Source organism: Sparus aurata, chromosome 5 (assembly GCF_900880675.1).
Source record: "Sparus aurata chromosome 5, fSpaAur1.1, whole genome shotgun sequence".
In the NCBI taxonomy this organism is placed as follows: domain Eukaryota; kingdom Metazoa; phylum Chordata; class Actinopteri; order Spariformes; family Sparidae; genus Sparus; species Sparus aurata.
The window spans coordinates 26,329,865-26,345,823 of record NC_044191.1 but is presented as its reverse complement, the minus strand read 5'-3'; the positions used below and the strand labels follow the sequence as shown (position 1 = coordinate 26,345,823).

The 15,959-nt window shown below is 41.5% G+C and overlaps 1 protein-coding gene across 3 annotated transcripts in view; it reads right to left on the bottom strand.

Annotated features, from left to right (window-relative positions):
* Nucleotides 1-15,959, bottom strand: part of dmxl1 (Dmx like 1) — a 62,419-nt gene that overhangs the window by 28,446 nt on the left and 18,014 nt on the right. For 2 of the 3 annotated variants that reach the window (XM_030416166.1, XM_030416168.1), the window contains exons 14-31: nucleotides 15,405-15,526; nucleotides 14,822-14,911; nucleotides 14,394-14,496; nucleotides 14,155-14,274; nucleotides 13,849-14,067; nucleotides 12,016-13,271; nucleotides 11,494-11,752; nucleotides 10,217-10,350; nucleotides 9,802-9,988; nucleotides 9,588-9,698; nucleotides 8,754-8,923; nucleotides 7,876-7,973; nucleotides 7,556-7,721; nucleotides 6,403-6,531; nucleotides 6,119-6,257; nucleotides 4,391-5,190; nucleotides 3,940-4,038; nucleotides 3,334-3,501 (exon numbers count right to left, since the gene is read on the bottom strand). In XM_030416166.1, coding sequence (XP_030272026.1) covers nucleotides 3,334-3,501; nucleotides 3,940-4,038; nucleotides 4,391-5,190; nucleotides 6,119-6,257; nucleotides 6,403-6,531; nucleotides 7,556-7,721; nucleotides 7,876-7,973; nucleotides 8,754-8,923; nucleotides 9,588-9,698; nucleotides 9,802-9,988; nucleotides 10,217-10,350; nucleotides 11,494-11,752; nucleotides 12,016-13,271; nucleotides 13,849-14,067; nucleotides 14,155-14,274; nucleotides 14,394-14,496; nucleotides 14,822-14,911; nucleotides 15,405-15,526 — 4,370 coding nt within the window. The remainder of the gene's footprint in view (nucleotides 1-3,333; nucleotides 3,502-3,939; nucleotides 4,039-4,390; nucleotides 5,191-6,118; nucleotides 6,258-6,402; nucleotides 6,532-7,555; nucleotides 7,722-7,875; nucleotides 7,974-8,753; nucleotides 8,924-9,587; nucleotides 9,699-9,801; nucleotides 9,989-10,216; nucleotides 10,351-11,493; nucleotides 11,753-12,015; nucleotides 13,272-13,848; nucleotides 14,068-14,154; nucleotides 14,275-14,393; nucleotides 14,497-14,821; nucleotides 14,912-15,404; nucleotides 15,527-15,959) is intronic. The other variant, XM_030416167.1, reaches the window with a different exon arrangement.

Below are 15,959 nucleotides of genomic sequence, written 5' to 3'. Positions count from 1 at the left end.
TGCAACTTAACTTTAACGTTCATATAGCCCTGCAGAAGGAACTGATCAGGAAGGAGATTAACTCTCTTCTGAGGCGCCGCTCAGAGTTTCTTATGCATAAAACAAGGCAAACTTACTATTTCAACTCCTCCAAACCTAGTCATTTACTAGCAATGAAGCTTCGGTCTGACGAGCACTTTGCTGATATTTTTTGCATTAAAGATAAAGATGATACTCTTCAATCTGACCCAAAAAAAGTAAACGCTTCCTTTGCCTCCTTTTATCAGGAGTTATATAATTCCGATAGCAATTTCAATAAATATGTTTGTAATAATTTTTTGGATAGCACTAAACTGTCTCGCCTTAATAATGATGACTCCGCTAAACTAGATGGCCATATCACATTGCAGGAGTGTGAGGCGGCTGTTAAGGACATGCGTAAAGGTAGATCACCAGGGCCAGATGGTATCCCACCTGAATTCTACCTCGTTTTTTGGCCCTTGATTGGCCCACTGCTAGTGGACATGATTCAGTACTCAATCAAGGAGGGTTCATTTTCTAGGGATGTCAATTCGGCATTAATCTCACTACTCCTTAAAAAAGGAAAGGACCCGGTAGAGTGCTCCAGCTACAGGCCACTTTCACTATTAAACGCAGACCTAAAGATCTACGCGAAAGTATTAGCCCGGCGGCTTCAAGGCCATATGACAGAGTTGGTTCACAGTGACCAGACGGGGTTTATAAAATCTAGACTGGCCACAGATAATGTTAGAAGATTATTACATGTTATAGATGGCGCTCAAGGCTTAAGTACCCCTGCTGCTGTCCTTTCACTAGACGCGATGAAGGCTTTTGACCGCCTGGAGTGGCCTTTTTTATGGTCAGTGCTTGAGTTTATGGGGTTTGGCACGCCGTTCATTAACATGATTAAAGTACTGTATAAAAATCCAACAGCCGTAGTGCTCACAGGCAAAACTAGCTCTCCTCCCTTCCCTGTTTCGAGAGGTTCGAGACAGGGCTGTCCTCTCAGCCCTCTGTTATTTGCTCTTTCTCTCGAACCGCTAGCACAAGCTATCCGCAACTCGCCTACTATTTCTCCAATTTCTATTAACGGAACTCATCATCACATTTCACTATATGCTGATGACGTTTTATTATATTTAAACAACCCAGTGCAATGTATCCCACATGTTTTGTCAATCTTTGAACATTATGGCAGCCTCTCCGGTTTTAAAATAAATTGGCAAAAATCCGCTTTGCTACCTTTAAATCAGGCCATGTGTGGTGCTCCCATCCCTGCATCTATCCCAGTTACTAAAAACTTTATTTATCTGGGGATAGATATTTATCCCTCAATACACACACTAACTAAAAACAATTTTTGTAATACGCTTAACAAAGTTGTGGCGGACCTCGACAGGTGGTCTGGCCTCTCAAATTCACTTCGTGGTAGGGTGGCTATAATTAAAATGAATATTCTGCCCAGAGTCAATTTTGTGAGTTCGATGCTCCCCCTTCCCCCGCCCTCTCAATATTGGAGTAAATTGCAATCAGCAATAACAAAATTTCTTTGGCGTGGTAGACGACCTCGCATTAAGCTCACCACAATGCAGCGGGAGAGGCAGGCCGGTGGCCTGTCTCTCCCGAACTTCAAATTTTATAAGTGGGCCTTTACACTGAGGCCCTTATTAACTTGGTTTCGACCTGATGCACGGGTATCATGGCGAGCTCTGGAGGAGCAGAAATTGGCCCCATATTCTTTTGCTAATATCCTGCATTCTAACATTTCAGCTCGCCAGTGCCGCTTGAGGTTTGGCCCTATAATTTCATATTTGCTATTTATATGGAGGAGGGTGGAGAAATTAGCTGGTTGCTCTCCTGGATGGGGCCCATACTCTCCAATATTTAATAATGATAAGTTGCTGATTGGCAGTCGTCCTATTTGTTTTCCTGACTGGGAAAGAAAAAACATTTGTACACTTGGTGACATTTTCGGAGAGGGGGGACTACTTACTTTTCAGAACATATGTATTAAGTACGGTGTACCACGTACCTCCTTTTTCTTTTACTTGCAGCTGAGAACGGCCCTAAAAAGCAATGGTGTTCCTTTAAAGGGCCCTCTTAGGCCACACTCACTTCACAAATTGTTCCACTCAGCTAGAGGCACAAGTGGTTTTGTTTCGAGACTCTACTGGTTCTTGTTACAGCATTCTTACAGACCCCTGGCATTAGACGCGGTGTGGAGGAGAGATGTTCCAGATCTGAAACCCACATTTGACTGGGATAAAGTTTGGGCTAATGTGAGCTTAGCATCCAGAAATCCTGATCATCAGCAAATACATTACAATTTTGTACATAGGGTATATTTAACTCCTAGGAAGCTTCATTTGATGAAGGTTATTAATGATCCAACATGTACTTTATGTTCTTCCAAAGTGATTGGCAGTTTTTTTCATATGTACTGGGAGTGTTCCCCAGTGGCTGAATTTTGGAAGATGGTTGCCTTTAACCTTTCAAAGTTGTTTAAGATCAGGTTGCCCTGCTTGCCTGCTACACTAATTTTGAATGATTTGACAGAGCTGGGTTTGACACTGGACAAGAGAAGAGCACTGTTGGCTGGTCTAACAGCTGCGAAAAAACTAGTTGCCACACGTTGGAAACCTCCACACTCACTTTCTTTCCGAGTATGGGTTTTGACATATTTGGACATTGTTTATCTGGAGTTGTCGATTGCCAGAGTTCACGGAGCTAAGGAGTCGGCAATAAAGGCTTGGCATTCACTTCTTACTGCCCTCCGTGGGTTTCGGGTGTAACATGTGACTGAGGTTTGGAGTCCTGGATCCAGGGAATGGGTGGGTTATATTTGGGGTTATGATTTCGGCTCTGATTTCATTGTGCATTTGTTTTTTTTTATTTTTTTTTATTTTTAATTTTAGTTGTTTACATATGTATTTAAGCATGTGTGTAGGTATGAATATATTTTTATGATCTATTCTTGTAATGTGCAAGTACATACTTATGCCTTTCTTTCTTTAAAAATAAAATAAAAATTTGATCACAAAAAAACAATTATCTATTATTTTTCTTAATTCACTGTCATCTTTGACAAGGAATAAAAAAATCCCAAGTTTTATTTCATGTAATAATAAAAACCAGAGTGTTTGTGAAATTGTAAGTAATCAAGGGATCAACTGTGTGCTTCTTTGCCACCTGGCAACCACTTTTAAACTTTTATAGCAAATATGGACACTTAGCACAGTCACTCAGCTGCAGCAGCTACAAAGACAGACAAAAAATTATCTTACTCTGTCCATCAGTGGCCTTTAGTGTGCATCTGTCCATATTTTTAATTACCTGGTGAGACTCTTGTAGCAACAATATGAGCTCCATGCGTACAGAGGCCAGTCCTCCACCGTGGGAGCCGTGTAAGCTGCAGTAGCTCAGAAACATCCTCAGTAAGGGCTGGTTACTCTGTAGCCAATGTCTCCTGCTCCTCTGGCTGTCAACACGAGGACTCCCAGGCTGGAAAAAACAATTTTACTTCATTAGTAATGCAGACAAATCAGTCAATTTCCCTGTAAATATGCTGACGTTATCATAATGGCTACTGTCCAAACAAAACAACTGTTTTATAACAATACACATGAATCTGTTCTGTCAACAATAAACAAATAAGTGGATCTTCAAAATGCATTTTAAATGCGTAAATCAACAGTAAATCTATTTAATTTTTTATAAATGTATTTATTTTTTGTATGTATAATTTGATTTGACACAATCGAGAAAAATTTACAGCAGCATGTAAAAAGGAGATTGGTGCAAAAGTCTTATCAAACAAACACATTTTTTCAAAGTCTCTCGCTGTGCAGTTGTCTTAATTTTTTATTACAGCAAGTGTTGCATCGATTTTTCCTCATGAACATCTGACAGATCTAGAAGCAGCCAGCTATGCACACCCACCTGTTCCTCCTCCACCAACCCAGAAACAGGGGCCTCACCCTGGATGCACAGCTCTGGCAAGCAAGGCTTGTAGCTGCAGCAACGCTGGAGAGCCACCACCTGGGGAAAACAGAATTTCATTTTAGATTCATTATTGAGTACGAATCTATCTCGCACGGTGTGGGTGTAGCATTTCGCCAAATTGTCAAACAGTATTCACAGGGAAAGACAAACAATTTCATAAGAGAAAACCACTGGAGTCATTACCAATATGATGTTTATGTGCACTGACACAGAACACACGAAACAAATCTTCAAAACGTGAACATGAAGACGGGAGTTATGTAAGTTATAAAAGTCTTATTGAGTGAACCTGAGGTTGCAGCAAGACAGACAGATATTATAACAATTTAAACTAAATTACATATTATAGATTTGAGTCTGTGACGTGTTTAAATGTTTGTGCCATTACCTCTCTCTCTAACCACTGATAGAGTTGGTAACGTAGTTTCCCTCCATCTAGTTCATATCCTGTCGACAGCGTCCTCAGCTCATTGGTCATAATCTTCAAGCAGGCAGTGAACTTCAGCTGAGCGGCAAGGATGTCATTAGATGGTTCTAGGAAGTCACTGCTGTTGTCACTTTCCTCTCCTGTCACCGTCTCCATTAGTGGCGACGTTGCATCCTGTGTGTCCTGGAACACACTGCTGCTGTCTGCAGTTCTACCACTCTTCCCATCTTTGTGTTCTTCCTCATCCTCATCCTCTTCCTCATCTTCATCTTTGTCACTGTCCCACTTCAGCTCCAGGGACTCGTCAGGGAGCGTCAGTGATGGCTGGCTCCAGTCAAAACTTAACACTGAATCTGACTGGCTGTTGGATAAGCTGTTTCCATCAGACTCATAGCCGTTAAGCGCTGGCTGAGACCAATCCGGATCTGATGTTTGTCCATTCTTGCTGCCAACACTCAGATCAGTGGCAACGTCTGCATTGTTCTGGTTAAGGAGTTTGGAATGTTTGCAGACTTTGGGCATCTTGGAGAGGACCTCGAGAGCTAGCATGGGGCAGCCAGCTTGCAAATGTGCATATGCAGCCGTGAAAAACAGTCTTCTCTCCTCCAGGCTAATAGAGTCAGCCCTGCGACCCTCAGCAGTTAGGCCAACTTTAGCCTTGTCTGACGAGCCAAAATGGCGGCGAAGGAGGAGTGGGTGGGTGCGAAGGTAGGTGTAAAAGTTGAAAACCTCAGGATTACATGGAGACACGGGAGAGTTACCTGTCATAGATATGAAGAAAGAAAATTAGCTTTTATCGGGAAAAAAGCCAGAAACCTTCACAACTTTGACAGTACCTACAAGGACAAGCTGTGTAATTGGATCATACACAGAAATAGAGCTATAGCTGGCCTGACTGAATCTTTGTTGAAGAAACTGAGGCATGCAGCCGTAAGAGCTGCATTCTGTGGCTTATAGGTGAGTGGGGTTTAACGGTTCAAGAAGTGACAGGTTATTGAGAGCTGCTGGTGGAAAAAAAAGTAGAGCATAAAGTTCTCTCTTTTTCTGTCCAGGTCTGAACAATATCAGAGGAACAGACAACTGAAAAATCCCAGCCGGGACAGCCCATAATCTATCGAGCAGAAGAACAATTTCTGATGCTCTATAAGCTTGTGTTCTCCTCTGCAAGCATATTAAATGTGCTTTAAGAACATCATTTATGAAACATGTGTAGCACAGTGATGTTGATCTGGGACTGGTTTGGCTCTTTAGTCAAAGTAAGCTTCATATTATGTTCAGTTCCCCAAATATATGATCTTGTGTCCAGAAGGCAGTGATTTCAAAAACTTGAAAAAGGACCAAAAATAGTTGCAAGGCTGAGACAATTTATGAAAGCAGAGGGTTTAATGTTACAGTGTCAAATTACAATCTGCAGCACAGGTCACCCTCCTGGTTTTGATTTTCACAAAGTGTGAACAGGGTATAGTGTGAGACATCGAACTTTCATGGCACTGACCAAATTGCCTTGATACTATTGGGTATTGAAATAATGTCGTTTGGTACCAAATTTCAATATCAAAGGAGTTAATTTCATCAGCTTCAGTGAGCAAATATGCATGCAGTAAATGCTTATCTGCTACACAGCACTAAACAGTACCATCTTGATATTGTTTTTATATAGAAGTAAGAAAGAAAGCCCTGTGGACCTACCAGACTCACACTTGCTAGCAGCCGACCCAGAGCTGGTGCTATTAGTAGGCTGTTCGAGTAGAGTGTCCAATGCCCTGCTGTAGTCCTCCAGGACCCAGTGAGCCATGCTCCGCAGGAAGGGGTCGTGGTGGGCGTAAATCTGAAATATACAGAGAATTACAAGGGCTCATTCTGGTTTCTGCAGTGTATTAATTACAGAGACATTGGGGAATCTGATTAAACAGTGCATCTTCCGCAGTAAACACAACAGCTTGCGGAGGCTGCAACATACACAAACACTGCACCTGTTTGTCTTGTCCCAGAACATGTCTCTGGAGGATCTTTTTGTAGGTGGATGACGTCTCAAACTCAGACTCATACAATCTGGAGATCACCAGGGCCAGCTGGAGGTCCTGCATTTTCTCTATACACACCTACAGGCGGGGAAAAAATGCAAGCTATCACAGTTGGCTATGATTTTAAAAATGCTTACTGAGATTCTGGTGCATGACTAAAGAGACAAATGATACATATTCTGGATACATAGCTTACTTGTTTATCCATAAAAAAGGAAAGAACCCCAAAAAAAATACAAAAAGGAAAAGTCTGCACACACAGCAAAGAGTTAGACGATAGCTGAAGTTGTTGTATTTGCTCCTAACTGGTTAGGTGTGAGGTGCATTTCAATGAGACTACCTCCCAGCTAGAGAGACTGAGCAAAGTCAATGATAGCCCTTTGCTTGGCCGCTGCTCATTTCCATAAAATGCTTAGAGAAGCCCCAGTTACTCATGCAGATGAAACAATGACTCATTGCCACAGGGACTTTCAAAACAGGAATAACCTTGATGAATAAAAGGTTAAGCAAACACAGTGACCCGACGCAGCCCTCTTGATATGTGAGCAAAACGACGGTAGCTGTATATTTTTTGTGGCTTAAACTAAGTCGGATACAGTAGTTTACACAAAAACCAAAAATATACAAATATATTGTTCTGATATGAAGGCAGGAGGTGGTGTCCCAATTTACGAAGCTTCAACAAGAGCGTGGCGCTGCTGATTTATGAATGTGACCGCATGCTATTGAAAATTTGTACAAAAGGAAGAAAGACAGAAACACCCAAGAGTCAAGTGCCAACATCAATAATTCTTCAGCTCATTGTACTAAAAGACACCGCTGTGAAAATGTATCGAGCTGTTAATAATAAAAGGGATGCTGCACACCAAAGAAATACCGGTGGTGAGGTCTGTTTGTGTGAATGTGATCTCTCTGTCAAACACTGCAATTGACAGCGAATTGTTGGCAAAAAGAAATAACATACAATGCTACAGACATTTTGTTGCAATTGACAACTGACAGCAAGGTTTCAACTTAGGATTAGCTCGCTGCCAAGTGGCACTTACAGTTGAAGGAGCAAGAGCTTCTTGCAAACAGTGTGTCATGTCTATTTTCCACTTGCCTCCACAGCATCCTTAAGGGAGCCGGCTAGAAGGAAGAAGGCTGCAGAGTGCTGGAACCTCTGCTTTCCCAACAGAGAAAAGGCATTTTTGAGTGCTGCCTTCCTCCACCGATCCTCGCTGAAGTTGTTGCGGAAAAAGTCTGTCATTTTGGCATTCTTCTGAGACCTGCAGAGAGAAACAATATGGATTTAACAATACTGGTGTCACAAGTCTTCAGTAATCCTACAGAACTAATCTTTGGTTAGCGGTAGATGCAAACACTATGATGACTGTGTGTGCATTTGTATTTCATATGCAAAATTATGTCAGTTTTGCCTACCTGTACAATCCCCAGACCACTGCCTTCTTTTTCAGAGCAAGGTAAAATATAGCTGCGTCCAGAGGATCGTTGTTTATCAGTAAAGACGCCCTGGCAACCTGACAAAAAAAAAAAGAAACAGAAAAAAATACATTCAGCTCATGCCTACTCAGCCCCTACAGTTTTATCTACAAGTTGTAATTTTATGGGTCGTCTCAGGGAGTAGCTCAAGCTCAATTTTAGTGCTATATTTTATAGCAACCTCAGCAAACTTTCACTTTCACCTAGAAGACAGCACTTCATTTATAATTGAAGTAATAAATATGAGGTACACAGGGCTAACACACTAATGACCAACCTTAAAATCCTCTAGTGCAGATTTTTTATGTGATTATAGTAGCTTTAAAATGATGTTCCGTTTAACTAAAAAGGAGAAAATACTGATTAAAATGAGCTCAGTGTGTTGGATAGTATCAGACCATCAGTCCAAAGGACAAAGCTAATCTTTTTGCTACTGATTAAGACAGAGTGCAGCAGCAAATCCTCAAATTAGAGAAACTAGAACAAGATGTTTGGTATTTTTGTTTGAAAACTGACTAAAATCATGAAGTGTTTATCAAAACAGTTGCAGAATCATTTCTTTGTCAGCTGACTTACAACTATAGTTTTAAATATATTTTTTAAGACTCTGAACTATCTAAAACATGCATTTGGTGATTTAAAAAAAGACAACAATATCTGACATGAAAGCAAACTGATTATCAAACTTCCATATACACCATGTCCTCTTTTATACTCATCTGCAACTTTATACTTTAAATCAGACAATTTATCTTAACAACTGGGTCACTGTTTAACAACGACACTGATATTGCTCACTGACTCATTTTCCGCTTTACCTTCTCAATACACCTGCGTAGCTTGTTGGTGCTGCGCAGCCACCAGCCCACACCCATGGAGCGCAGCTCAGGCCAGGTGGGCTCTCCCTTCTGCAGGGCAGGCAGCATATTCAGAAGCTCCTCCTCAGCTTCAGAGTGGAAGGCCCAGGCATAATGACATGTGGACAAGCCTGCAGAGAGGTGAAAAGCACATGTGGAAAATGGGGAATGTTCTGCATTTTGTAGGGATAATATTAGCATTGTCTAGTGATTTTAATATGCATTTACATATTTAATAAAACTGCCATACCTTTGATTATTTGGGAGAAAACATGTAAAAAGAAATCTGAACCACAGGAAGCTAGGAAGTGCGTTTCTCCCTTGTCGTTTATGTAAATCTCAAGTCGTGTAGCACAACCTATTATAGCAGCCTCCAAGAGCACAAGCTAATTGCTGACCTAATATGTAAAATTTCTAACTCCTAACCAAAAGCAAACAAATTCATGTAATTCATTTGCGTGTTAGCATGATGAATGACTGAAACTTGAGACATTTACTTTCAAAACTTTACAACTGAGACCATGAGTCTTTAGAGAGTTATTGCACTGAAACCTAGGTGGGAGCACTGGAGCTTGATCTAAAAGGAGTGTAGGGAGACAACTCCTCCTAAAAACACATTTAAACCTTTTGGAAAAGTGTGGTAAGTGTGGTAATTCTGAGGGTCTTGAAAAATAATATGTCTATGAATGTGACAGTTTCCTTACAGTTTGTTGAGTGCTACAGTTTTTGCCTGCTCATTTTTGTCAGCCATGACATGCACCCAATGAAAACAGCTTGAAAACAATCTCACTGTACCTTGCCGCAGAAGCTGTGCTCGGTGTGCTGGAGGCAGGGAGGTAGAGAGGAAGGTATGCAGTCTGACAGCCAGCAAAAACTTCAGACCACACTCATCCAGAGTTTCTCCACCTGGTGAATAAAAGACAGACAGCTCTTATTGTTCAATCAAAACATACTTCCATGATGGTGCGGAGCAGAGCCCTTATTCTATGTTTTTATTTCCTGGCAATACCTTTGCTCTTGCCCTGGCTATCCTTGAGGTCTGTGCTTGTAGTAGCAATGGTGTCGGCCAGCGCCATGAGTGACATCTGCTCCATACGGGTTAAGCCAGGCAAACTGGAACTCAGGAGGTGACTGGACAGAACCTGGGCATGTTCAGGACCAAAGTATGTTGGACTGTACTGGGACAGGTCAATGACCTACAGACCAGGAACAAGACAGGACAGAGATGGTAAAATCAATTGTGTGGCATTTCTAATCAATAAGACAACACATAAAGAGAGGTGGGAAATAAAGTTAAAATGGAGAATGTGTAAACGCTGGATTGAAAAAGCTACACTAGAACACCAACAGAATGCAAAATGTTGCTATCCACTCTCATTCTTATAAACTCTCTTTGAACAAGGCAGGAGCCAAAAGAATCCAACCTTGTTCCCGGTTTCCTCTTGATCATTGTCCAGGGGGTCCAAGTCCGCCATGCTGGGTGTTTGAAAGAGCTCATCATAAGCGTCAGTGTGACTGGAACCGTGCCCACTGTCTCCACTCACACTGCCCACTTTATCTGGAGGGAGGCACAAGACAGAGCTAAATTATAAAAGACATGCATTTCAGGAGAGACACGCAGAAAAATCCCCTCCTGCTGGGGATGGAAGATTAATTTAAAATACCAAAGAGCAGGAATTATTCTAAACATGTTTCTGCTTTCATTCTTCTCACTTTATATCCCCAGAGACACAATGAACAGAAACTAGAGGACGAAAGAATATTGGTCTTAAACCTCCTGGCAAGGTAGCTGGTAGTTTCTCTTTCAATTTTAAACACTATTTCTATTTCTGTTTTCATACCTGCTTAATAATGTATCTGAATGACCTTTTTGATGTTTCTCAGAATTAACGAACTCTAATAAAGTTACGATCTTCATTTTTCAATACAACAATACCATAGAAAATGTATCTACAGGCTACTTTATTTTTCTAGTTGTTATCTACAAGTCTGGTCTTAGGTTAGCATAGTCCAGGGGTACCGAAACTACTTCCCATGGAGGGCAAAAACTGGGCCAATGACAAACACCTATTGTACTATATTGTAGTTTTCTTAAATTACTGACTTTCCGCACAAAATGTCACTCTGCCCGCCATGCTCAGATCATGAAAAATAATTAATCATTAACGATCCTGCAGTTTTAAACAGCAGTTTTAAAATAAAGTAAAAACTGCGCAAACAGCAATTTATAATATCATTTTTAAATTAATCTTGTTCTATTTTTTACTTGAAACATTTAGTTGGCCAAATTGAACCCTTTGGCAGGCTCCACTTTGAGAAGTCCAATACCTCAAAGCATCTGTAACTAAGACATTTTAAGAATTTTTCAGCTGCTTTTTAAAGTAATGTTTGGTCGGCTTCAGCTTTATGCTCAGGGCAGGCTGTTATTACCTACAGCAGAATAGTCAAATTTTGTGTCAAAAAGAAAACAAAAAAACATGTATAGGCAGCAGCACCTCTATTCACCCTCTGTGTGAATGCTCTGATTTAGTGCTCAAAAAGCCTTGTCTGCTCTGATTGGTCAGCTCTTGAAGGACTGAGCAGACACCACCAACTGTGTTTTACAATATGGGACCTTTAACTACTACTGAAATAAAAAGTTAACCATTATTTCAGTCATTAATGAACACCATTATTCTAAATTCATGTGTTGTTTACCCACCAGGGTTTGGTGACGTATCCTCATCAGCTGCCAGAAGTGCGTACAGAGGCAGAGGAGGGATGGAGCTTATCTCTGTGTAGTCGGGGGTGGAGTTCTCTGCTTTGCTGAACATCTTCCGGTCCCTGGCTGTGCTGCCTCCAGCACTGATGGTTCGAGAGCGAACACGTTTCTCTGGATTGATGGTGCTGTCTTTAAGAGCCACAATTTCTCCTGCGATGCATTTCACCAGGTGGGAGAGGATGGCTTTGGCTCGGTGAACCTGAAGAGGTACAAATTATGTTACATGTTTATTCTCAAAACTTAAGTAAACTATTATTACTTCTTATGGAAAGCAAACACATAAATGTTGACTTTCTGTCAAATGCAATCCTTTCAAATATTTAGCTACAGCTTCAAACTGTATGAAAATCAATTATATCAACTGATAAAACTGGTTGTCTATACAACTGATGAAGGTGGCTAAATAATGAGCAACAATTAAATAAAATATATGACAATATAAAAGCAATTTCTTTAACTTACCTTTCCAAGATCCATGAGCTCCAGTAGCTGTACAGGATGATACTGGGGCAGAGTGGGAAAGAGTTGGTGAGCTGCTTCAAAAAGCCCCGAGTCCTCCATCTCTACAGGCAGGTCGTAAGCTGTTCTCTTCCCACTGAGCTTCTGAGCCAGGCTCATCATCGATCTGGTCAGGGCCCTTTTGGGAGGGGCCAGTGATGACATGGGGGCCCCAGAGCTGAAACCCTCCTCCTGGCTCTGTCTGACGGCTGAGACTATTGAGGAGATGCTGCTGCTGATGTCTGTGTCTTGGGCAACTGTAGCATTGGGTTTGGGTGGCGCTGGGGGCTGCCACTGAGAGTAGACATGCATCTCACAGTCCATGCCTACTACCAAGATGCCGTCTCGTACCCAGGAGAGGGAGACTGGAATGGGTAATGAGCCCTCAACAGAGGAGACCAGATCAACTGATCGTAGCAGAACCAAGCGAGACAAGCTCTGGTCTCTGCTGGCATCAGATGACAGACAGAGTTCCGGCGGTTTCCCAGAGAGACGACCATACATATAAATCTTTGTGCCGATACCAACAGTCAGAACATGTGACCCATTCTCTTGGGAGACCCAGTCCAAATGAACCAGGGTCTTACTAGAAGAACCTTGACAGTTCTCGTTAGGTATAGAAAAGTCTGTGTTACCTGGGATATTGGCATTTCCAGTTGTGTTACTGCCAATACCATAATTAGCTGTGGGATCTGTGCTGTCCAGTACTATAGTCTGCTCTAGAATCCACTGTGAACCACCAGTAGACTCACACTGGAAGATGGCAATGTGCACCAGTGGTTCTCTGGTGTTTGCTGGGCTGGGGCTTGGAGTGTGATTTGGGCTATGCTGTACAGTCAGGGTTGGGGTCAAGCGTGTGTTGTAGTGCACATGAGGGGAAGAAGTCAAGGTGGGAGGAGAAGTCAGTCTGAGAGAGTTCAGATAAGGTGTTGAGTTCAGAGGTACGTTTGGCGTCTGTCTGTAAGCTACTGCAATCCGTCCAGCATGACAGCAGCTGACCTCTATGGGGCGACCCTGTACGCTGACTATGCTGCTGTTGGGAATTGTCTCCTCCACCAGCATAGGCCACTCCTCCCATTGGTACACCAAGTCGTCCATACTGAAAGGCTTTGTCGCAGTGACATTACACCTCCAGAAGCGTACCTTTCCATCAGAGCAGGAAGTAGCGATGAGGTAAGGCACAAGACCAGCTGGCAGAGAACAGGACGCGCTTAGGTGACCTAGGAAAAGAGTTGACAATATGCCATTAGTGAGGATGCTCTTTCTCAGCCGCTTAATTTCTAAAAATGTATTCTGAGGAATTTCTTTGTATCGATAATTTTTTTTTGTCATGTCGTCATCATGAGCAGTAAGTAAAGTTTATAAACAGGCTAAAGTGGTCTAGGACTGGAGCATAATAACAGTGGTTGGTGTTCTTAATAGTTTCATCTTCCAGATAATTTGTGGGCTTCATAAAATTACAGTTTTAATTATTATTCTTATTAATTTTGAATACTTCACAATAATTTGCTTACTGAAGGACCCCTTGATTAGAAATAATTAAATACCTCAGTTGCTGTTTTCTGCTATTAGACGGGCACACTTGCACTAAGGACACCACTTCAATTTCATAATTATAAAGTGTAACAAAGAATATGTAATTAATTTTGACCTCTATAATTAATAATAACACTGCTTCTGCTGCTACCATCAATATTTACTTCATACATGAGTCGCCCTGTACTGAGCTCAGGGACTGTCTAATTGTCCTCCATGAATTTACGTCATTTCTATGTGAAGGTCGTCATTGTCCCTCACCTGCTGAGGGTGTAACACTGATGGCTTCCACCCCTTCTGGTAAAGACATCTCTTGGCTGTATAGCCTGCGTGTTGTGAGGCTGAGGCGACAGGCACTCTGCAGATTGGAAGTGCAGGCTTTACTCTTAGGGGCAACTGGAGAACCGAATGTGTCAAAGCTAAACTGAGAGCTGTTCATGGAAGAGGCAGTGGTGGGTTCCTTCTCCGTGGCAGTCTCTTCTGTGGGGACATATACAGGAATAGGAAATGTTATGTGTATTTTTGCAACATCCTTTGAACGGTAAGTCCTTCTTTCAAAGCACCCACCCATGGTGACGGGTCGAGCAGCAAGATGGAGATGCCACATATGGAGAAGCGAGCGACCTGTTGGGGTCAATTCGACGACCACAAGAAAAAAACGTGCGGAGAAGGCCGGCTCGCTAGAAGCTGCAGGAAAACACATAGAATCGCGAAGACAATATTATTGATCAGTGCTATGGTAGTGCAAATACGAAAAACATCTCCATTTTGAAGCGCCTAGTTATAAAAAAATAACTTTTCCATACGTGGGTGAGGGGAATCAGGAGGTTCCTGTGTGCTCTCTGCTCTCTCACTACCAAGGATCAGATCCTCCTCAAAAACATGCAGGAGCTGGGTCTCCTTCCCCTGCTGTGGAGAACAACAGCAGCCATCGTCATTCACACTAAACAACATGCTTCACCCACTGTGGAGCCAAAATGCAAACAGACACTGATGCAAGTTGTGTAAATCTTACACAAACACACGCACATGCACACATGAAGACTGCCTGAGGGGATAAGAGAGGGTTTGTGCTGCACCTCATTTTCTGTTACATCATGGCTGACCTCTTACAGAGACTCAGGTCCAGAGCAGTATGTGTAATGTTACTGATGGTCTACTGGTAGATCGAAATGGATCAGAGAGAAATTTGTTTGAATACACTTCATTTTTCTAGGTCTTTATGCATACTTACAAAGCAGGTAATGGTATCCAGCTCTATAATACAGCCTGGTTTTGCTGTGGATTGCTGACTAATGATGTTGAACACCTCCCCAACATATTTCTGTAAAACAAACATAAACATTTTCACATTATTTTAGCAAAATCGCACAGTCAAAACATACATTTACGTGTAAGAAAATTAAAAATATGTAACTATTATCTGTGTTGTCATTGGCAACACTATTCTGAAACAATTAGCTGTTTATAAGCAATGCAAGAAATATTTAGACAACTATTTGGGTTCTATCTCTAGAAGCTAAATATCAACCATCACTTCTTGCTGGATTCAACTCTGCTATCTTGGGTTAGACGGATCACTGCCATTCATCTCAGTTCTCACGTTATCTTATTGGCATTGGCAACTTTTCAACCGAGTCATTCAAGGCCGACACTAATGAAGAGGCAAGACTGCAAATTAACAACACTTTACCCCACTGATTCTGTTGGGGTCCAAAGGGTAAAGAGTGATGTGTTGTTATTGGTGCGAAAAGAAAATAATTATTGCTACTCTGACTACACCCTGCAGAGATTGAGAATCCTGTTGGATCACTTACTGATATCTCAGGGTTGGAGAGCTCACTCAGGAGTTTCTTAGCTTCAATAACAGCCTGATATAGCCTGAGTGAGTGGCCATCACTGGCCACAAAGCAAGCACTGGGAGAGTTACAGTACACACCTTAAGAGAGGAAGAAAGAGAGAATCCATGTATTCCTCTATTATGCATTTTTTTCTTATCAAACATTAAAAAAGACATATCGAGAGTAACAAGGTAAATTGCTTTTAAAACACAAGCAAAAACTAAAGATGACAACAATGGACATTTACAGCTTACTTAAATATTATGAGTTGAAACTAGTTGTTTTCACCAGGATTGTTTATTTATATACAAATTTGGGTGAATGGACAAAAAAAACAAACCTGTTTTAAAAATGAAATATTTGGGGATTAAATATCCCAAAGCTAGTTTCAATTAGTCATAGTTATTCATAAAAAGATAACTGCATTTCTGACAGTTTATTGAACGAAAAAGGCTGGAATTATGAAAATGAAGCTGTGTTAATTAAAATGCCTGATTGTTTGATCAACAGAGAATAAAGTCCTCAGAAATC